Source organism: Notolabrus celidotus, chromosome 9 (assembly GCF_009762535.1).
Source record: "Notolabrus celidotus isolate fNotCel1 chromosome 9, fNotCel1.pri, whole genome shotgun sequence".
Classification (NCBI taxonomy): domain Eukaryota; kingdom Metazoa; phylum Chordata; class Actinopteri; order Labriformes; family Labridae; genus Notolabrus; species Notolabrus celidotus.
In genome coordinates this window covers 35,096,589-35,119,542 of record NC_048280.1, presented here as the reverse complement: position 1 = coordinate 35,119,542, position 22,954 = coordinate 35,096,589, and the positions used below count along the sequence as shown (strand labels likewise).

At 41.4% G+C, this 22,954-nt stretch overlaps 1 protein-coding gene across 3 annotated transcripts in view; it reads right to left on the bottom strand.

Annotated features, from left to right (window-relative positions):
- tnc (tenascin C) overlaps positions 1 to 20,486 on the bottom strand; it is a 51,546-nt gene extending 31,060 nt beyond the window's left edge. For 2 of the 3 annotated variants that reach the window (XM_034692173.1, XM_034692174.1), the window contains exons 1-9: positions 19,918 to 20,486; positions 18,471 to 19,691; positions 16,731 to 16,994; positions 16,527 to 16,642; positions 15,882 to 16,035; positions 5,820 to 6,089; positions 5,265 to 5,450; positions 2,056 to 2,145; positions 21 to 284 (exon numbers count right to left, since the gene is read on the bottom strand). In XM_034692173.1, the coding sequence (XP_034548064.1) occupies positions 21 to 284; positions 2,056 to 2,145; positions 5,265 to 5,450; positions 5,820 to 6,089; positions 15,882 to 16,035; positions 16,527 to 16,642; positions 16,731 to 16,994; positions 18,471 to 19,691; positions 19,918 to 20,404 (3,052 nt within the window). In that variant the 5' untranslated portion in view covers positions 20,405 to 20,486. The remainder of the gene's footprint in view (positions 1 to 20; positions 285 to 2,055; positions 2,146 to 5,264; positions 5,451 to 5,819; positions 6,090 to 15,881; positions 16,036 to 16,526; positions 16,643 to 16,730; positions 16,995 to 18,470; positions 19,692 to 19,917) is intronic. The other variant, XM_034692175.1, reaches the window with a different exon arrangement.
- Positions 20,487 to 22,954: the final 2,468 nt, after the last annotated feature.

Sequence of the window (22,954 nt, the reverse complement as noted above, 5' to 3'; positions counted from 1 at the left end):
CGTGTTTTCACAGTACTGACCTGTGGGGGCTGAGATGGAGGTGGGTGCACTGGTCCTGCGGCCCCTCTCAGCAGTGATACTGATGGTGTACAGCATGCCAGGTGTAAGGCTCCTCAGGACGTGAGACTCAGAGCTGCCCGGGACCACGTCCTCGTCTCTGTGGCCATCGGCTGATACATAAACTAGTCTGTAGGAGTCCAGTTTGGCTAGCGGGCGCTTCCACTCCAGCATCATGGTGGTCTCTGTCACCTCTGCAACAGTCAGGTCCTTGGGAGCGTCCAGGGCTGAGAGGGCAAGCAGAGGAAACTTTTTAAGGGCATGATGATGAGTCTGCAGCACTAAGATGCAATGCAACAAAAAAGAGTGCAGATCCTGAGGCTGTGTCACCCTGCTTCATGAACTTCTAGAGATAAACACGGAGACAAGATGGAGCAAACATTTCAACAAAGTAGAGCCTCTGATGAGTTCTGAGGTCAGGCTGTGTGGAGGTACAGGGGTACCATAAAAATAATACATATGTACAAAAAAAACAAACTGATGAAATGAAAAAGTAATACAAACTAAATAGGTTGATAAAAATGAGTGAGAACAATGAAGAGAACTATAGTTTAAAAATAAAGGAAATATATAGAGAAAGATTTTTGAGAAGGTATTTAATTATTCAATGGATCAGGGGCAAAGTATATAATTTATCTCAATTTATTATTAATAATGTATATTATTATTATTATTATTATTGTTATTATAATTATTATTATCATTTTATATTTATTATTAATATCATTATTATTATTATTTTATGTGTATTATTGTCATTATTATTATATATGAGTATTTTTGTTATTATTATTACTATCATTATTATTTTATATTTTTACAAAGATTTTTTAAATTATTATTATTATCATTATTATATATATTAATAATTGTTGTGATCATTTTTGTTATTGTTATTATTATGACTATTACTATTATTTTATATTTTTTATAAAGATTGCTTTCATTTTATTATATTATATTATTATTATTATTATTATTATTATTATTATATCATTTATTGTTGTGATTATGTTTGTTATTATTATTAGTATTATTTTTAATATTATTATTTCTGCTATGTATTATCATTATTATGTATGAATATTATTGTTATTATTACTATTTCATTGTTTTTATTTTAAATGTATTACTATTATTGTTACTATTATTATAATTATCATTATTACTATTATTATTATTATTATTATTATTATTATTATTATCAATGTATTTTTTTATTACGTATCATTAATATTTTATTTATAACTATATTTCTATTATATTTTTCAAAGATCTGTTTATTTGAATTTTCACACATTACATACAGAATATAAATGTAAACAATTAAACCATTATTATTATTATTATTATTATTATTATTATTGTTATTATTATTATTATTGTTATTGTTATTGTTATTATTATTATTATTATTGTTATTATTATTATTATTATTATTATTATTACTACTATTATTATTATTATTATTATTGTTATTATTATTATTATTATTATTATTATTATTACTACTATTATTATTATTATTATTACTATTATTATTATTATTATTATTATTATTATTGTTATTATTATTATTATTATTATTATTATTACTACTATTATTATTATTATTATTATTGTTATTATTATTATTATTACTACTATTATTATTATTATTACTATTATTATTATTATTATTGTTATTATTATTATTATTATTATTATTATTACTACTATTATTATTATTATTATTATTATTAACAACATCATCATCATCATCATTATTATTATTATTAATGTTAGTATTAATTTTATTATTTCAATTTTATTTATTATTTACTGTCTATATAGACACATAACTTATTTGTTTTTTATAATGTTAAAAATAAAAATGATATGAGTAAAATATAGATAATTGAAGGAACAGTCTGTGACAGATTCGAGTGTACCACATGAATTGTGGATTCAGTGACAGGTACTGATATAATGTAGTCGCAGAGCCACAAAGAATCTTACCTGTCACTGCGTTGGTGGTCGTCGGCAGACTCTCGCGCTCATCCTTCACCGCTGTCACACCCATCCCGTACTCTGTACCGGGTCTGAGACCTGCAGGCAACATGAAAACACTGAGTGAGGAAAATGAAAAGCTATGTCATGTTTGTGTGTCACTAAATGAACGATGGGGGAGGCTCTATAGTCAAGTGGCCAGCTGTTTGGGCTAATGACTCCAGTGCCTGTGGCACACATAAAAATGCTCTCAAGTGGCTTGATTTCACAATAGATTGCAGCCTAATTGCATTTCATGGTAAGCCTGTGCTCACTGTGTGTTGTATTTCCATTGATGGCTCTATAGGGCCCTTGTCGTGGAGCAGAAACACTTCTTGCTATGATACAACAGGCTCCAGAGGCCCTTTGGTCTCTACAATTAAGCCCTCTCTCGGCCTGATCGCCTCTAATTCCTTTATTAACTCCCACAGAGGTCATCACACACTGAGTCTTGCAGCATGAAATTACACCTAATGCCCAGGAAACTCATTATCAATAAAATCACGAGCGTGAAGGCAATTACAGATAATAACTGTGTGAAAGAAGTGCTGAGGTGTGTGAGGAGTGGAGGGGGACATCGGCTGAATGGACACAGGGCTTTATTTCCATGGGATGGGCCCCCCAAGGACAAAGAATTGGTCCAGACAAAGACACTATGAGGACGTTTTTTGGAAGCTTTTTTGGGGGGGTTTTGCGTGGTGTCTAATCCTACCATGCTTCAGCTCGTAGGGTAGAAACAAACAGGGGGAAAAAAAACACATCCGCCTCAAAGCATGGCTTTCTAATGTCAGCGGTGCAGATAGATGAAACACAACCGCTTTCCTCCTTTAAACAAGATCTCACAGTGAAACAAGCTGCAGTGTTATTCCATTTAAAGTCTGAATGCCAAACCCCCCTGGGTGGTTTTCTAATAAAGTGGGCCTTTTGTACACGGGCAAACATTTCACAACACTAAACAAAGGCAACCCATTCTGGAAATGAGCAGGCTCAGTATAACACTGACCATTTAAGGACAACAAACACTTGCCCGCAGAATTAAGAGAATAAACACTTCACACTGTATTTTTTTCCCACAGAAGCTTTTCAACTGTGTCATTTGGATGCAAAGTGGTAATGTGCTGGTGTGAACCAAAGCAGACAAAAGAATGAAAACACTGAGTACGTCTGCTGTGAAGAAGCCTAATGGTTTTGACTTAGCAAGATTTAGTTGTTTTTAGCGGAGGCTGCAGTCATTATCGTCTTGGCCCTAATTGCTCCAGCATGGTGCGTGGCTGCAGGGTCGTACATTGAATCAACTAAAACTACTCCCTGAGGCCTGAAGCAATCATTCAGAGCAACATTAAACATTCCTGCAGCACATTCTGAGAGGGGTCTGATGTCTGGGCTTTATTGGCTACACAGGGGTTCAAAGTATTAGAGACACCTGTGAGTAAACAGTTCATCACGATACCACCTTTCATAAACACTACCAGTCCCAAGTTAGGACTTCTCATTCAATATTTGTATTTATTTTGATTATTTTCAACATTGTAGATTAATACTGAAGACATCAAAACTATGAAATAATCTGGTTTCACCATAATCTGGATTACAACAGTAGTCAAATAGGGCTATCCATTGTGTACTAACCCTACCTCTGAACAACACAACTGATGGTCTCAAACACATTAAGAAGGCAAGTCTTTCTACAAATGAACTCTTGACAAGGCTCATGTTCATTAGAAACCATTCCAGGAGACCACTTCATGAAGCAGACTGAGAGAATACCAAGAGTGTGCAAAGCTGTCATGAAGGAAAAAGGGGGCTACTTTACAGAATCTAAAATATAAAACAGATTCTGCTTTGTTTAACACTTTTTTAAAAATTCAATATTTCCATATATGTTCTTTCATAGTTTTCATGTCTTCAGTATTAATCTACAGTGTTTACAATATTAAAATAAATACAAACCCTTCAATGAGAAGGTGTTTCCAAACTCTTGACTGGTAGTTTATAAGAACAAGCATGCTTGAATAAACTCACGGTCCTCTCAAGTGATGACTTTAACCCTCCTGTTATGTTCCCGGGTCAGATTGACCCATTTCAAAGTTCAAAAAAAAAAAAAAAATTATTAAAAGTATTATTTTGGTATGAAACTTCTTCTGCTTGATTTAATTAGAGTAATGAACATATAAAATAAAAGTGATTCATTTAACAAATTTGCAAACCCCCCTTCCCCTGCATGTTTATATTACATAGCTACTGTTCGTGGGTCAACTTGACCCGGCAGTCAAAGCGGAGGCTAAAAGGGGTCAGAAGTGTCAAATACTAATTGTTTCTACGCAACTGTGTGATATATTTCAACCCAACCAGGAACACACATGAAAAATTAGTGAGTAGGCCTGAGTAATGATCTGATAATTAAAGAACACCAATGCACTAAATATTGATTTAAATGGTTAGTAATGGAGTTTATAAATATGAGATTTTAAAAAATGTTTATTTAAATTTTTTGGGTTCTGACACCCAAAAAAAAAACCAAACAACAACAACACGGGCTGCACGGTGGTGCAGTGGGTAGCGCTGTAGCCTCGCAGGTTGAGGGTTCTTGGTTCGAATCCCAGGGCGGGTGCCTTTCTGTGTGGAGTTTGCATGTTCTCTCCGTGCATGCATGAGTTCTCTCCGGGTACTCCGGCTTCCTCCCACAGTCCAAAAACATGCTCACCACGTTAATTGATCCCTCTAAATTGCCCTGTAGGTGTGAGTGTGTGTGTGAATGGTTGTCTGTCTCTCTGTGTTAGCCCTGTGATAGGCTGGCGACCTGTCCAGGGTGTACCCTGCCTTCCACCTGAAGCCACCTGGGATAGGCTCCAGCCCCCCGTGAGCCCTAACGGGATAAGCGGTCAAGACAATAGATGGATTGAGGGTTCTGACACTTCTGGTTAATTAAATATACCCCGGATCAAGTTAACCCAGGAACATTATTGTTCAGCTGGGCTGTTCCAGAGAAACGAAAACAACAGGAGGGTTAAGGGAAAACCTGCTGATGAATCTACAAAACATGGTGTCTGTGTTTGTAGCTTGCACGCTGACGCTTGTGATGTCAACCTGAGTTGGCATTATTTTGAGTGTGTGTGTGTGTGTGTGTGTGTGTGTGTGTGTGTGTGTGTGTGTGTGTGTGAGTGTGTGTGCATACATACCGTTGATCTTGGCCTGGGTGCTGTCCTTGGGTCCAGGGACGAAGAGCAGCTCTCCATGCTCCCCTCCGGACAACGGTCCATATTTAATGCGATAGTTTTCGACCTGAGATCGGCTGTTCTTCCACTCCAGGGTGATGCTTTCATCCGTCAGCTCCACCGTCTGCAGGTCCGTGGGGGCATCAAGGTCTGAAGCACAGACATGCTCTTTAGACATTTAGGTAGATAGAAACCTAAAGGGATTAAGGTCTAAATCTAAAGTAGTGGTTTTTAGAAAACAACCTGAGGAGTTTCCTCATTATTCTATATTTTGGAGGACATTCGGTCCTTCAGGGAACACACACACATCCAGGAAATCCCTCCTCATAAATGTATAGCTGTATGTAAAGCCTGTGTGGTCTAGTCCCCTGCAGCTGACACACAGCTCATTAAACTGGGCTGTAATAAACAGGGACTGGTTTTCGTCTGGGGGTGGGGTTGGTGGGAGGGGTTTAATATTTGATGTAAAAACTCAGGTAGATTTAATGTTTGGCCTGAAAGCACTTCAGATATAGTCACCTGTGAGGAAAGATTCATAGACAGGAATGCTGCTCCGCTCTCCTCTCCGAGCGGTCAGAGACACCTCGTACTCGGTGTCAGGGTTGAGGCCTCCCAGGTGGTACTGGGTGTCAGTGGACGACAGCTCCACCACCTCACGATCAGCCGGGTTAGAGCTGGGCCCGTATGACACGCTGACGCCGTCCACCACCGCCACGGGCTGGAACCAGGTCACCAGAGCTGTGGTGTCTGTCACGTCGCGCACGTCCACCTGGCCGGGGGCATCGATCACTGCAGGAGTAGAGGTTACAGAGCGGGCGGTTAATAGAGTAGTTGGAAGTACATGCAGTTTTGCACTGTTTATGCCACCATTGGTACAGTATGTGTTTTACAGAACTACACAAATAACACATGTTCTCACCCTTTAAATATAGAGAGGACAAAATGCTCCTGCTCAGAGGTAATAAACAGTCTTATATATGCATGAATATTGTCATTTTATTGGGAAACGTACTGAAAATATGAAAGCTCTCTCGCCTGTAGGTTTTTCCAAATAGTAACAGATTTAATCCCTCAGCCATGAAGGGCACCTTTTTAACCAAGACAGTTGATTTGTCTCATGCAAGCAACTCCAGGGAAAGTCAGTCCTCTGTGCAACACTGATAAAACAAAATCTGCATTCCAGTTTAACGCAGATTCGTCTCCTGAGGAGCCTGAGAGACCGTTCATGGGTGTCATGATACAGATCTCCTTGGCAGCCTGGGTCCTTCTGAGCTGGACTGCTTGAATGACCCGTGCCTCACACACGTTGGGTTCAGGGAGATGAGGAGGAAGATGGGAGATAGGTGGGTCCAATCTCTGATTGTATGTTTATTATTTATAAACTTTTAAACACCTTCATTAACAGCAGGTTCCCTTCACTGCCTTTATTCTTCACTTATTGCACTGATGGATAAGCAGTTCTAATGTCCACGACCTGGATGACTGAGATCCTTCACAGACAGTTTTAATGTGCCTTTTCAGGTTTTTTGTTCACCCTGATTGATGACACTGTCACCTTGCACAGTCTACACTCTGCCTTTGAACAGACTCTGCCTTCAAACAGTCTCTGCCGTTGAACTGTGTCTAAAGTTTACTGTGTTTTCTGCAGTCACTCGTTTTCCCACCTTTATAGTGCGTTCTCTGTCTGTCGCGCATGTTCTCCCTCTTGTCTCCCTCCTGTTGGTGTGCTCACTGTGCTGTGTGTGTCTGTAACCCCTCCCCTCCCCGTTCTGCTCAATGTAGACACGTGATGGGTCAAGACGCCACCATGTCTTGAACAATCACGTGAGGCTTTAACAGAAAAAGACGCAAAAAAACCAACAAAAAAAAAAAATGGCTGGCTCCCATCGTTCACTTAAAAGAGACGGCTCATGTCCAGTATCTACCCTGATATAACTCCCACCTGTGACAAGTGCAATTATAATGATGCTTCCCTGATACACATGTACTGGCTGTGTCCTAAGGTGCAGACATTTTGGCACGATATATTCCACACCTTATCTTAAGTATTACAGAAAAATGTAAATCTTAGCCCTACTCTTGCCCTGTTTGGTATTGCTGGTGGAGATAACCCCCACCTCACTCCTACAGAACACCGCATGGTTGCCTTTGCCTTGCTCTTGGCCAGACGTGCAATCCTGCTAAAGTGGAGGGGTGCTGCCCTGCCCACGCTTGACCAGTGGTGTCAGGATGTAATGTCCTGTCTCAAACTCAAGATGCTACGTTTTTCTATCAGTAGCTCGAAGAGGAAATTCTATGAGACATGGGATCCTTTCTTAGTCTACTTTCATGACACCCATACTTAAACATCATAAGATGAGCTTTTATACGGCCCTTGACATAAGAAGTAAGATCTGACTCTGTGTGGTGCGCTGCAAACTAACTCTTACACATTACGCCTGGGGGTGGGGGGGGGGGGTGGGGGGTGGGGGGGGGGGTGGGGGGGTGGGAAGGGCTATTGCACTATGTCAGTTACTACTATCACTGCCACAGAGACCTGTTCGTCTTCCTTGTTTTGCACAATACAGTACCATCTGTGGCAATGTAGAACATTACCGCCCAACCCCGGTGTTTTCTGTCCTATTATTTTTTGTATCTATGTGTGTTGTTTTTTTTGTATTGCCATATGTGTTGAAAACTCAATAAAAATATTTGAAATTAAAAAAAAGAGGCGGCTCTTAAAGCCGGATCGTTCGCGACCAACACATCACTACTGAAGCCAATCGTCAGCAGGAGCCATAATGGAAATGCTGAACTCAACCAAACTTAATGTGAGGTAAAGAGCCGGGGTATGAGCCTCCTATCTAATAGCTATTTGTTCCCGTCTGTCAATCAAGTCAGTCATGTCCTTATTTGGGAAAAAACTCGTAATCTTAATATCTTTTGAACCATCACGTTAGAAAAAACTTCAACCCCGTACAGTGTGTGCCGATAGAGAAACTAGCTATGTAGACCAAAGCCGTTTTTCATACCAGGCTGTAAACATGTTTATTTCTGCTGTAAAGATCGCCTCCTTTGAACTGGTGTGTATGTGGTTTCTGGTGTTCCTGCAGCCAGCCTCAAGCGGATTCTCGATGAGTTGCAGTTTATAACACTTCTGCATGGGCTTCATATTTTGAGACCGGAGGTTGCCGCTTGATAGTCCCTGGGCATTCAAATCCCACTGTACAATTTTACAAGCTGGTATTGATTATTGGAAGATGTTAAGGGATCCTAAGTGATACAGTGAACTCTGGACACACAATCTGTGAACTCCACGAGTGCATCCTTTCTTGAATAACAGGTTATGTTCAGAAAACAACCAAAATAACGTTCATAATGAGGTAACTGTCTTAATCTTTGAATCTTTCTTCAACATAAAAGTTCAGTTTTTGACTGTAGCCTCTAGCCCAGGGGTGTCAAACTCATTTCAGTTCAGGGGCCACATACAGCCCAAGTTGATCTAAAGTGGGCCGGACCATTAAAATCACAACATAACAACCTATAAATAATGACAACTCTAAATTTTCCCTTTGTTTTAGTGCAAAAAAGTACAAGCACATTCTGAAAATGTTCACATTTAATGAACTATCTTTCTACAAAAACTCTTGTATTTTTCACCATGATGAGTCTCATAGTGGGCCGAATATTTTATCTTTAAGCCCTGAAACCTGCTGCGAACACACCAAACACACAGGTTACCCATTCACCTGACACCGAATGTAATGTTTACTGCAAAAGAAAAGATAGACTATAATAATGAAGAAGGTAAAGTTGACTATTTAGTGGATCATCTTATAGTGCTCTAAAAAGTCTTTATGAATCTCAACCGGATTATGCAAACAGCAAGTAGCCTAATCTATTTCCTCACTTTAAGAAAAAAGTCCCAGGAAAAAAAGCGCCTTTCATGTGCGCTCCGTCAACAATATAATTTAATGCGACCCCTAGAGGACAAATCTGAAATCGCAGTTACTTTTATTGAAAAATTGCAGTCTTAATGTCTTCTATGTAACCCTTTCATTTTGCAAAGTTATTCCGCGGGCCGGATTGGAACCTCTGGCGGGCCGGTTTTGGCCCCCGGGCCGCATGTTTGACACCCCTGCTCTAGCCCTTAACTCACCAGCCTGCTCTCCCTGCTGTAAGCATAAATAAAAAAGGTTATGGAAAGCTTTTATGGCCTCTTTTAGTTGATCCTGGCACAGTGAAGATTATTTCTACACCGTGAACAGCCCAACATTAAACTTAGCGCTGTGTGTGACAAACAGTGCTGCGCTTGTTGAAACAGAAGCTTCCCTGGGGTAACAGCTAGCACAGTTAGAGTGAAGGTCTAAGTTTCAGCCTGGGGACCCAGCCACTGAGGGTAAGTCTGAAAGAAAATACACTTTAAACAACTTCAACATGAGCAGTGTGTTTACCTGCCCCCCAGGTCGAGACAGAGAGGACGGCTGAAAATGGAAAGGGGGTTTGTGGCTGGTCCGGCAGAGTAAGCCCACGACTGAACCCTGTTTGTTTCTCTTTATATTGATCCCCAGCTCCTGGGTCCTTAGAGACCTGCCACTGACATTTATAGTCTGATGAAGCTATATAGATATCTCATAACTTGCCAATAGGCTGGGACATTCTTATCTCTTTTTACTACCCTCGCTAAATCACAACAATGCAATGAAACTTAATGAGCCAATCAGTCAGGGTCGACATGTCTGCCTGTTTTCAACACTCTGCCGGGGGCTGTGAGAGGGATTACCCAGATATATATCAACTACTGAGTCAAACAAATAAATGGAAGTGTTTACCTGTTTTTTTTACCAAGACTCCAAGTGAGAATAAATTCCACAATAACCTTCAAATACTTCTAAATGTTTTAATCTGCAGCTCAAGGTTTCATGGGCTGAATGAGGCAGCACTGCCCCTCTTATGTTTACTGAATGTAATGATATATTTCCCTAGTTTAGAAAACTGGATTGAAGGTCAAACTATCCAAACAGGAGTTTGGGGGTTAATTCAAAGAAATAAACAAACAAGCCAAAGAGAAACAGAAAGAGGTAGCTCATGTGTATGCAGACCTGAGGTGTGATTGTATGTGGAGAAAGGTAAAAACTAAGAAAACTACAATAATGGAAGAAGAAAAAAACAAGTAGTTACACTTTGTTGAAACATGAGCAATGGGTTCAAAGTATGCATATATAAACACTACCAGTCAAAAGTTTGGACACACCTTCTCATTCAATGTTTTGTATTTATTTTAATAAGTTGAAACACTGTAGATTAATACTGAAGACATCAAAACTATGAAAGAACATATATGGAATTATTGAATGAATAAAAAAGTGTTAAACAAAGCAGAATCTGTTTTATATTTTAGATTCTGTAAAGTAGCCCCCTTTTTCCTTCATGACAGCTTTGCACACTCTTGGTATTCTCTCAGTCTGCTTCATGAAGTGGTCTCCTGGAATGGTTTCTAATTAACATGAGCCTTGTCAAGAGTTCATTTGTAGAATGACTTGCCTTCTTAATGTGTTTGAGACCATCAGTTGTGTTGTTCAGAGGTAGGGTTAGTACACAATGGATAGCCCTATTTGACTACTGCTGTAATCCAGATTATGTCAAAACCAGATTATTTCATAGTTTTGATGTCTTCAGTATTAATCTACAATGTTGAAAATAATTAAAACAAATAAAAAACATTGGATTAGAAGGTGTGTCCAAACTTTTGACTGGTAATGTTCGGCAGAACTGAAGAAGTCTGGTAGCCTGGTAAATAAAAGGATTTGAGGGGCGCTGGTTTAGCTCAGCAGTGAAGTCATGAGTACAGAAGCCGTAGTCCTTAAAGTGGGTAGCCTGGGTTTGTCATTCCTCACTCTTCCATCACAGTTTTCTATTTATCAAATCAGCATTATATCTACTAATTTCATATTGTGTCGAATAGTGTCATATAAAATGACGTTTTTTATCAGATTATGGTGTTCTGTTTTATATCCTCCTTTTTTATCATTTTGTATCACGTAATATTATTTGTATTGTATCATTTTCTATTGTTTTTGTATCAAACTGCATCATTTTGAATTATCTTGTATCCAATGGCATCATTTCATGCCATAATGTATCATTTCATATCATATCCTGTACTGTTTTTTGTTCATATCGCATTGTAACTTTATATTTCTGTTGGTGTGGAAAATCAAAATGTCAACACAGGATGAAAACAGAGAAATTTGATTTAAAAAATGAAACCCCGACCAGCCGTCCCCCTGAGGACAAGTATCTGCAGAGTTTCACCCCTTCAGAGACAACAATGGACTTCAGAGTACTTGTGTATTGTGTCGTTTGAGGTGTAAACTGATGATTAACTGTGATCATTGAGCATTTCCTCTGATCAGTTAACATCCACTTAGCCCGGCTTCCAATATACAGACACAGCTTCAGAGGACTCAGTTAAAAGAACAAAGGCTTGTTTATTGGACGAGTCGACAGACAGTTCATCTGAAGAGCTTCACTCTGACTGAAAACTGTGTTTGAGACCATCAGTTGTGTTGTTCAGAGGTAGGATAATGGATAGCCCTATTTGACTACTGTTGTAATCCAGATTATGACAAAACCAGATTATTTCATAGTTTTGACGTCTTCAGTTTTAATCTACAATGATGAAAATAATTAAAATAAATAATAACCATTGAATGAGAAGGTGTGTCCAAACTTTTGACTGGTAGAGTAAAATCTTCACAGCTCAAACTAAAATGCATATTTGGTCAGACTTCTAGATTCAATTTGGAAAGTTTGGGACAATAAAAAGCCAAATCCTGGTGATTCTTTAGGAAATAAGTCCAGCAGGGAAACATTGAAGATGTTTAAGGCTGTGAAATGCTGAGCGTCTTGGGTATGTTTAGGGCAATAAGGTTAGGTTTAGGCACATGTCACACCCTGTATGTTACGTATCTTTCATAAACAAAGAAAACTAATGAAGGAAATAATTAACTAATTTTTAACAAGCTATTGGACAGAGTCATCAAAGAATGACTTGCCTTCTTAATGTGTTTGAGACCATCAGTTGTGTTGTTCAGAGATAGGGTTAGTACACAATGGATAGCCCTATTTGACTACTGTTGTAATCCAGATTATGGTAAAACCAGATTATTTCATAGTTTTGATGTCTTCAGTATTAATCTACAATGTTGAAAATAATTAAAACAAATAAAAAACATTGGATTAGAAGGTGTGTCCAAACTTTTGACTGGTAATGTTCGGCAGAACTGAAGAAGTCTGGTAGCCTGGTAAATAAAAGGATTTGAGGGGCGCTGGTTTAGCTCAGCAGTGAAGTCATGAGTACAGAAGCCGTAGTCCTTAAAGTGGGTAGCCTGGGTTTGTCATTCCTCACTCTTCCATCACAGTTTTCTATTTATCATATCAGCATTATATCTACTAATTTCATATTGTGTCAAATAGTGTCATATAAAATGACGTTTTTTATCAGATTATGGCGTTCTGTTTTAGATCCTCCTTTTTTATCATTTTGTATCACGTAATATTATTTGTATTGTATCATTTTCTATTGTTTTTGTATCAAACTGCATCATTTTGAATTATCTTGTATCCTATGGCATCATTTTATGCCATAATGTATCATTTCATATCATATCCTTACATTTCATATCATATCCTGTACTGTTTTTTGTTCATATCGCATTGTAACTTTATATTTCTGTTGGTGTGGAAAATGCATATTTGGTCAGACTTCTAGATTCAATTTGGAAAGTTTGGGACAATAAAAAGCCAAATCCTGGTGATTCTTTAGGAAATAAGTCCAGCAGGGAAACATTGAAGATGTTTAAGGCTGTGAAATGCTGAGCGTCTTGGGTATGTTTAGGGCAATAAGGTTAGGTTTAGGCACATGTCACACCCTGTATGTTACGTATCTTTCATAAACAAAGAAAACTAATGAAGGAAATAATTAACTAATTTTTAACAAGCTATTGGACAGAGTCATCAAAGACCAATGCTTTCCCATGAGCCCTTATCATAATGCTAGTAAAATACACAATGCTCCTCAGTAACAAAGGAAATTGAGAACATATTTATTCTCATGTCTCATTATCTTATCACTCAAACCCTTTCTTCCCTCGTTTACCTGAAGACAACCACACTTTAAAAATGAAAACTTAAGATTGTTGGCCTGAAAATAATTTTTTGGTTAAGTAAACACAGAATGTTCCATTTTGTTGCAAACTCCATCAAAGTAGTTATCTCAACTACCTGTTTAAGTTTGTTGTGTAAAGTTGGTCGCATTTCATAAATCAGGTTGGCAAAACTTGAAATTCTGGGTTTGAGGCTCGGCTAAATTATTAGAGTATGCTTCAGGCAAAGCAAGTGGTCTCCAACTTAAATGTACAGGGGTCTTCCACACTTCCAATTCCCCACATGTGGCGCCATCTCTCCTGTCCTGTGTGAGATTTGGTCGCCCTAAAGGTGAGTGTTTGGTTTGAGTATTGTATTGAAACTCTAGCTTTACAGTTGGTGAGTTGATGGTGAGTTGATCACCGGTTAATGTCACTTTAATTTGTTTAGTTAGTTTAATAAGGCATGGTCATTACCAATAGTTAGCTGCCTTGAACATTAGCTAGCTACCTTGCAGGTGTGAAAACGGTGCAGTAACGTGCAGTTAACAAAGGAACATTTTCTGAACAAACAATAATAAGTTGGCACAACTTTCACTTCTTAGTATGTAGAACTCCAAACTTTAAGTTACACTACATATGAATGATAAGTTACTTCAACAAAAACTCATCAGTTTGCTCAAATGTAAGATTTCTAGTTAGCCTCAAAACTCAAAAATCTAGTGCGGACAGTTGCCTTGAAATTTTGAGTTTTCAAAGCTTTTTCCTTTTAACAGTGTACACATGTTTTGTGCATATTGTGGTATGATGAAACATTGCCCACACATGCTTCTTTTATGTGGTATAGTTTGTGCAGTTGAGGGTTAAGGACGTGTATATACAGTACAGCCAGTCGGATTTAAGGCATTCCAGTAGTGGTGCAACGGATCATCGTTGATCCGTGATCCGTACGGATGCCTCTCCACGGATCGGCACGGACGTGGTCCGCGGATCGGTTGATGAAATAAGTTGCGTGTGTACACGTGATGACCGCACGTTCAATCCACACTCACTCGTCAAGCGCAGCAGTAGTCATGGCAAGTGAAAGAGCAGAGGAACTTGAAAACCCTCCTGCAACTTTTAAGTCACATGTATGGGAGCATTTTGGTTTCCCTGTGAAATACAGTGAATGCTGAATGTGCTTGAGCCACGTTATGAAATTCCGTCGCACACCCACTAGACCAGAGGCCGTCAATACGCGTCCCGAGGGCCGCATCCGGCCGACTGTTCATGGCCCCCGAACTGTTATTCCTTCACTCTGTGTTCTGGTCGTGTTTACCGGGACTTGTCTCCATGTCAACGATACACAGACCGGCTGTTACTGGGTCACTTAGAGTCCAATGCTGCGAGTGCAATTTTTAACTTTCACTTTCATTTATGGAGCAGTTCACATAATTGCACTTTGCCAGCTGTAGGACCCTAGAATGCACGAAAACGGTGTGTTCAGTTTGCATCTCAAAGAAAAGTGGACGGTGAAAATCAGCAAATGAAAGAAGAATGGAGTGAAACTTTTGAAGTTCCTCTGCTCCTTCACTTGCCATGCCATGAAATGCAGTGAATGAGGCAGGACTGGGCCCAGAGTAAATTTTGAGTTGATGGTTGTTTTTATTTAATGGGCAAAATGTCATGATCCTCATCATGGCAGCCCTCTCCTCTCCCTCTTTGTGTGTGTTTTGTCATTTCCCTGTCTGTTGCTCCTCCTCCTGTGTCTCTTCCCCTTGTTTGTGTCTTGTGGGTGAATGTGGGCGGAGTTTCCATTCTGCAGGCAGCACCAGGTGAAGCCACTCAATAATCAACCCTCTCCTATAAAGACTCCGGATTCTCTCCTACTCGTTGCCAGATCGTACTTCAGTTTTAAGGGGTACACTGAGTCCGTGGCTCCTCAAGTATGTTTTTGTTTTGCTTGTCTTTGTGCGTGTCAAGCTGACGTCCTTGTGTGTTTTCATCTAGATTCAGATTTGCCGTGCATGCTTCCTGCTCTCGTGCTGATCGCTTCCCTGTCTGCTGCTGAACCTGCCTGCCTTTGCCTGAGCTCCAGTTACCCTCTGTGGAAGGACACTGGAAAGAGGGACTGCTCCGCTCGTTACCCACGGCGCCATTACCACGGAGTTCACTCTAAATAAACACTTGTATTTTTCACAATCCAGCTTGCCTGAGTTCTGCATTTGGGTCCAGTCCTAGTGACAATCATAACACAAAAGTTTAAAAGTGTTTTACAAAATAAATGGAGGACAAAGTTATATTTGTCTTTTTATTTTTTATTTTTTTTGCTGATCCGAAAAATGATCCGATCCGTGACTCAAAACCGTGATCCGATCCGAACCGTGAGTTTTTTGATCCGTTACACCCCTACATTCCAGTAAGTCTGAAACAAAAGCATGGTAAGCCAGTTAGGAGCGTGAATGCGTAAACTTACTTGTGACGACGCTCTTGGAGGCAGGCTTTCCAAGCTTGTTGTTCTTTACCACCTGCAGCTTGACCTCGTATTCCTGGCCAGGGCCCAGGCCTGACTGCTCAAAGGTGGTCTCTGGACGGCCGAGGGAGTTAAGAATCTCACCATCCTCCTCTTTCTGCCAGTACCCCCCCCAAAAAAAACACCAGTCATCAACCATTACAAAGACTAGCTCTGGCATCATGTGTGGAGTGGGAAGAAAAAACAGTCAAATCATACATAATGGCACTCTGGGTGGTATTTGGACGCAAGAGTTGACAGGGGGCTCAATTTAATAGAGTGTGACTTTGAGCAGAACCCGGTAGCACTGTTTGAAAGAGTTTCTATGAGCACTCAAAAAGGAAAATAAACAGAGTAACATTGGCTCTATGCTGTATTGTCATTGGAGCTGTGGAGACATGTTAACAGTTTAAACTGCCGTGTCTTTGCACACTGGCCTGGCAGTATGTTTTTCCACAGATACATCCACAAAAGGCCATTACAGGATTTGAAGGAAGGGTTCATTCGTGGGTTTTACCAGAGGAACATATGGATGAAGTCTGACGCTCTCTAAATTCAACCACGTTCTGGAATACAGAAGCTGTATATATGTCCAGGAGCAGGACTCACCGTGTTTCTGAAGATGAGGTTCCAGCCATCAAAGGAAATGTCCAACGGATCCCACTGCACCTCCACTGATGTCTCCCTCACAGACTTAAACTTCAGTCCCTCAGGCTCGGGCAGATCTGAGAGGGCAAGGAACCAAACGCTCATCACATGAGATCCGGATTCATATACTAAAGACTAAACCCACCACAAAGAAGATTTACATACGTGTGGCCACTCTGGCACTGACAGGGACGCTCCTCTTGTTGTTCAGCACGGCGTAGACACTGATCAGGTACTCCACACCAGGCTCAAGCTCCCGAATAGTGGCCGTCTTCTGTTCCCCAGACACCTGCATGTCCAGCTCCAGACCTCCAAGGGCTGTGGGCACGTAGGTGATGAGGTACTCGGTGACACGCATCTCGTTCTCCCAGGACAGGTCGACCGTCTCAGGGTTGACCTCGATCACAGTGAGATCCTTTGGTGGTGAGACTGTGGAGAGATGCTGACAGTGAGTCATCTGTAGCTCTGTTTGGTCATAAATGTCCTGGGGGCCGGAAATCTATCTGCTAAACATCTTTACATAAAGTATTTGATGAGATTTTATAAATATGATGCAGGTAGAAACTAATGTACATAATCTCAAGACTTTATCCAGCATCCAGAGCCATGTAGATATTATCTGGCGATAGCACAAACTTCTGCTGATGTTCTTTGACACTGGGATTATTCAAAGTGAAAGTGCAAAGAAACATCATCAGCGATAAAAACTAGTCCATGCATTTGCTACCTCCAGGTTAGATTACTGTAATTCCCTTCTATCAGGTTGCTCTAATAAGTCTCTAAAGACTCTTCAGCTAGTTCAAAACGCTGCAGCTTGAGTACTGACCAGAACCAGGAAGAGAGAGCACATCTCTCCAGTGTTAGCTTCTCTACACTGACTCCCCATAAAATCTAAAATAGAATTTAAAATCCTTCTTCTGACCGACAAAGCTCTTAATGGTCAGACACCTTCATATCTTAAAGAGCTCATAGTGTCTTATTACCCCTCTGGAACACTACGCTCCCAACATGCAGACCTGCTGGTTGTACCTACAGTCTCTAAAAGTAGTATGGGAGGTAGAACCATCAGTTATCAGGCCCCTCTCCCTTAGAATCATCTACCAGTCAGGGTCCGGGAGGCAGACACCCTCTCTACTTTTGAGAGTAGGCTTCAAACTTTCCTTCTTTGATAAAGCTTATAGTTAGAGCTGGATCAGGCTTGGACCAGCTCTTAGTTATGCTACTATAGGCTTAGACTGCCGGGGGAACTGGTGCACTGACACACTGGGATCATATCTCACCCCCTACCCCCCAACCCCCCCATCACTTATTTGAACTCTCCCTGTCCCATTAAAGTTACTAACCATAGACCTTTCTGGAGTCCCTGAGCTCCCTTGTCTCGTAGGTTCCTCTGAGCTGCCGTAGACGTTCCAGACTCTAGCTGATACGGACGTGCTGGACTCCAGCGGCAACAGCTTCTACTACTCGTCTCATCACTATCACCGCTCCCTCTCTCTTTTATTCTCCTCTATCCCTCTTTCCAGACCCAACTCGGTCAAGGCAGATGTGTGTCTAACATGAGTCTGGTTCTAGCTAAATACTGTGTGGTGCAATGCTTATTGCGACTTAAGTCTTGGTGTTCTTGGGTCTCTGTTCATAATTTGACATAGAGTGGTCTAGACCTGCTCTGTTTGTAAAAGCGTCTTGAGATAAGGTTTGTTGTGATTTGGTGCTATACAAATAAAGATTGATTGATTGATTGATTGATTGATTGATTGATTGATTGATTGATTGATTGATTGATTGATTGATTGATTGATTGATTGATTGGTTGGTTGGTTGGTTGGTTGGTTGGTTGATTAATAGCACAATAGAGACATAAAGCACAGGGTTGAATCCTGCACAATGAAACTTCAAGGATCTTACCTCCAGAGCAGTCCTCTCCAATGAAGCCCTCATCGCAAACACACATCCCATCCTCACAGCGTCCCTGGTTCTGACAGTCATCGGGGCACGTCAGCAGGGAGCAGTCAGGCCCAGAGAAACCTTCATAGCACACGCAGCTACCATCAACGCAGTAACCTCTATCCAGACAGTTATTGGGACATGTCTTCTCACTGCAGTCCTCCCCAGTGAAACCCTTGTGGCATACACACTGTCCGTTCACACAGTGCCCACGGTCCAGGCAGTCATTGGGGCACGTCAACTCTCCGCAGTCTTTCCCAGTGAAGCCAACAAAGCACATGCACTTGCCATCGACACACTCTCCACGACCCATGCAGTCTTTGGGGCAGGTCTTGATGCTGCAGTCCTCTCCAGCGTATCCTTTGTCACATTTGCACTGTCCGTTTACACAGCGGCCACGATCTTGGCAGTTGTTGGGGCAGGAGAGCTCGCTGCAGTCTTCACCTTGGTATCCTATGTCGCATACACATTCTCCATTGATGCACTGGCCCCTGTTGCTGCAGTTGTCAGGGCATGAGAGTATGGAACAGTCTTCCCCCTCAAATCCTGGATCACAGATGCACTTCCCGTTGAAACAATGACCCCTCTCAAGGCAGTTCTTGGGACAGGTGAGCTTCGAGCAATCCTCTCCACTATAGCCGGTCTGACACACACATTGGCCGTTCACACACATGCCACGGTTGTTACAGTTACCAGGACAGGTGACCTCACCACAGTCTTCACCTGTAAAGCCTTCTTCACAGTAGCAGGTTCCATTGATGCAACGTCCGCGGTCGTAGCAGTCGTTGGGACAGATGAGCTCGGAGCAGTCGAAACCCGTCCAAGGCTCGTCACAGATACACTCGTCGTCCACGCAGCGTCCGCGGCCCAGGCAGTTGTTGAGGCAGTTGGTCTGTGCGCAGTCCTCCCCGATGAAGCCCTCCTCACAGAGGCAGGACCCATCCACACAGTGGCCATAGTCACCGCAGTCCAGCAGGCAGAGCTCGACGCCACAGTCGTCCCCACCGAAGCTATCAAAACACTCACATTTGCCGTCCACACAGCGACCCTGGTCCTGGCAGTCATTGGGGCACTCAGGCTCTGTGCAGTTTGGGCCCTTCCATCCGGGTTCACATACACAGCTGCAGGTGTCGGTGCTCCAGTTGCCACGGCCATTACAGTACGGCTTAGTGGACACTTCACCTTTTGGGGGGGGGCAGGAAAGGAGACAGCAGTATTAACAAACATTTCAAAATGACTAAGAACGCTAAATCTTTGCCTGAGGCAGCTTCAGAATTGTTCTCCATTTTCCCTTTATTCATCACCTTCTACTTTCAAACAAACTTCCTCGAGGCTCATTAGAAATAGATTCATTTGACTTCACCACATACATGAATGATTCAATCACAGTAAGAAGCTACAGACTCACCTGTCACAGGAGCCCCACAGCAGCCGGACCCACTGCCGCACTGCTCCCTCAGACTAGACAGCTCTGACTCCAGCATCTCCAGCCTGTTTAGGATATCCTTGATGTCTGGCAGCTGGTTGTTGCAGCCACATGCCTGCTTGGGGATACTGATGCGGTGTGTGAAAACAATCTGATTCTCTCCATCCTCTGTGTGCTCCATGTGCTCTGTGTTCTGCATGTCCATCGGAGAGCTCTTGTGTTTGAGATCGGTGTCTCCGGGGGTCTCGAGGTCCACAGAGCATAGAGATGACGTGGGCACGTTGATGTTGTAGACGTGGTTGAACACCACCGGCTGGTCCGGGTTAGGCAGGGTGAGGTTCTCCTGGGTTTTCTTGGGCATCAGAGTCTCTCTGCGGTGGCGGATTATCTTCTTTACCAGGCCAGCGTTTGAGAGCTCGAGGAGCAGGGCCACGGTCAGGCAGCCGAAGAGCAAGCCTTTCATCAACATGATGACACCCGTGTGCTGCAGCTTCTGATGGGTGTGCAATAGAGTCTATCCAGGTGTCAAACAGGTGTTGCTTTTCTATTCCCTGAGTGAATGAAGAAACAGAAGGAGAAACCACAGAAGCAGGAGTTTAATTCTCAGAAACATGACTTGTTTCTTTTTGTGACACACAAACACACAAACAAAACAATCCATGCAGGATTCTGTTTTCACTGCTTGGTCTTGGAAATCAGGATGGATTCATCAGCCTCACCACACACAGAATACCTCCACGCTCGGTATCAAAGTTGGACTGACATATTTGCATCCTCATAACAATAAATGAGCCTTCTCTTGTGAACCCGAACACAACACCTCGTGCAATCTCGCCTCTACACAACATGTAGCTTGTATTATATGAATCCATGGTGGTTAAACATTTTTAAATCATGTACTTTTAACATGACATGCAAAATCCTTAAAACTACAAGATAGCTTTATGTCAACACAACCTAAAGGGTTTAGGTAGGAATCCCATCTGCAATACCTCTCCAGAGCAGAAGGGGGCAGTAACGTGCGACATCTACGGTGGAGAAATGTCTTCATCAGTAAGAACTTTTCTTAAAGGCTCCCTAGTCAAGATCCATATTTTCTGTTTGTCAGTAGTGATGTTCGATACCGGCGATTTCCTCTGATCCGATACTGAGTAAAATTCAGGCTGGTATCGGCGATACCGATCCGATACAGATACTTTGTGCAAATACACCTAATGTGTCTGGTAAATCTAAAAAAGTAGTGTATTTCTGAGTAATTTATTTATTTTAAACTTGTAAGTATATCAAGGCAGCTGCCTCATTTACAATATAGCCGAGCTAATACAACAACAGAAAAACCAAAGAGAGGACACAATCATACAAAAGATGTGAAAATGGTGTTTTAAACACACAAAAAAGAAAATGAGTAAAACAATAAAACTATTAAAATAGATTATTTCTTTATTATTAAGAACTAGATCTAGTAGTTCCCACCAACCCTGTATCATTTAGACAAGATCTCAATGGTTTAGTTACTTTCCACTGTGTTCCTGTTAATGAAGTACATTGCCTCAAAAGTATCAATATCTTGATTTGAGAATCGATTTTAGAGCATAAAGATCTGCTATCAGAAGTATTGATATTTCAGTAACGATTCGCACATCACTATTTGTCATGTTTGCCTTCTCTGGGGAATAGAGCTCTCTTCCAACAAATCCACACTCAGAGAAATCATTTGTTGGGTGAATGTAATACAATTATTGAAAGAATTTCCACCTAATTAAAATGCTTTCATTTAGCGAGACACAATTTTGTTGAACCAACTAGTTGTAAATATGTTGAGTGAACATAAAATATTGATGTTACCATTACTTATTTGCAACTTAATTTTAAATGGTACAATAACACTAATTAATCATGCTGACTGAACAAAACTAAAGTTCAATCCATCCGTTATCTTGACCGCTTATCCCGTTCAGGGTTACAGGGAGCTGACTTCAGGCAGAAGGCAGACAACTATTCACGCACACACACAGCTACGGGCAATTTAGAGAGACCAATTAACCTGGTGAGCATGTTTTTGGACTGTGAGGGGAAGCCGGAGTGCCCGGAGAGAACCCATGCATGCACAAGGAGAACATGCAAACTCCACACAGAAAGGCACCTGACTCGAACCTTCCACCCAGAACCTTCTAACTTTGAGGGAACAGCTCTACCCACTGCACCACCGTGCCGCCCTTATGTTCAATCATCAGAAATGATTTGAACCGTGAGACAAACCTTTTTATCATGTGATAATAAACTCTCAAATAGTCATTATTGAGAAAATATGACATTTTTAACATATCAAGACAGTTTAAATTTAGCAGTTTAAACGTGCCGACTTAGTTTACCCCCAGTTGGTGTCAAGTTTGGAAAAAGACCACAAACAGACTGGGTTTGTTGGAATAGAACTCTGCTCTCCAGAGAAAGCAACTGGGGGTAAACTAAGTCGGCTTATAGTTAGAGCTGGATCAGGCTTGGACCAGCTCTTTGTTATGCTGCTATAGGCTTAGACTGCTGGGGGAACTGGCACACTGACACACTGGGATCCTATCCCACCCCCTTCCCCCCAACTCCCCATCACTTACTTTAACTCTTCCTGTCCCATTAAAGTTACTAACCATAGACCTTTCTGGAGTCCCTGAGCTCCCTTGTCTCATAGGTTCCTCTGAGCTGCCGTAGACGTCCTCCTGCTGTGGACGTTCCAGACTCCAGCTGATACGAACGTGCCGGACTCCAGCAGCAACAGGTTCTACTACTCGTGTCATCACTATCCCCGCTCCCTCTCCCTTACTCCCCTCAATCCCTCTTTCAAAACCCAACTCGGTCGAGGCAGATGTGTGCCTAATATGAGTCTGGTCCTGCTCGAGGTTTCTGCCTGTTAAAGGAAGTTTCTCCTTGCCGCTGTAATTAGCTAAATACTACGAAGTGCAATGCTCATGGTGGATTAAGGTGGGGTCAGACTGAGTCTTACCCTGTCTTGAAGTTGGGTCTCTGT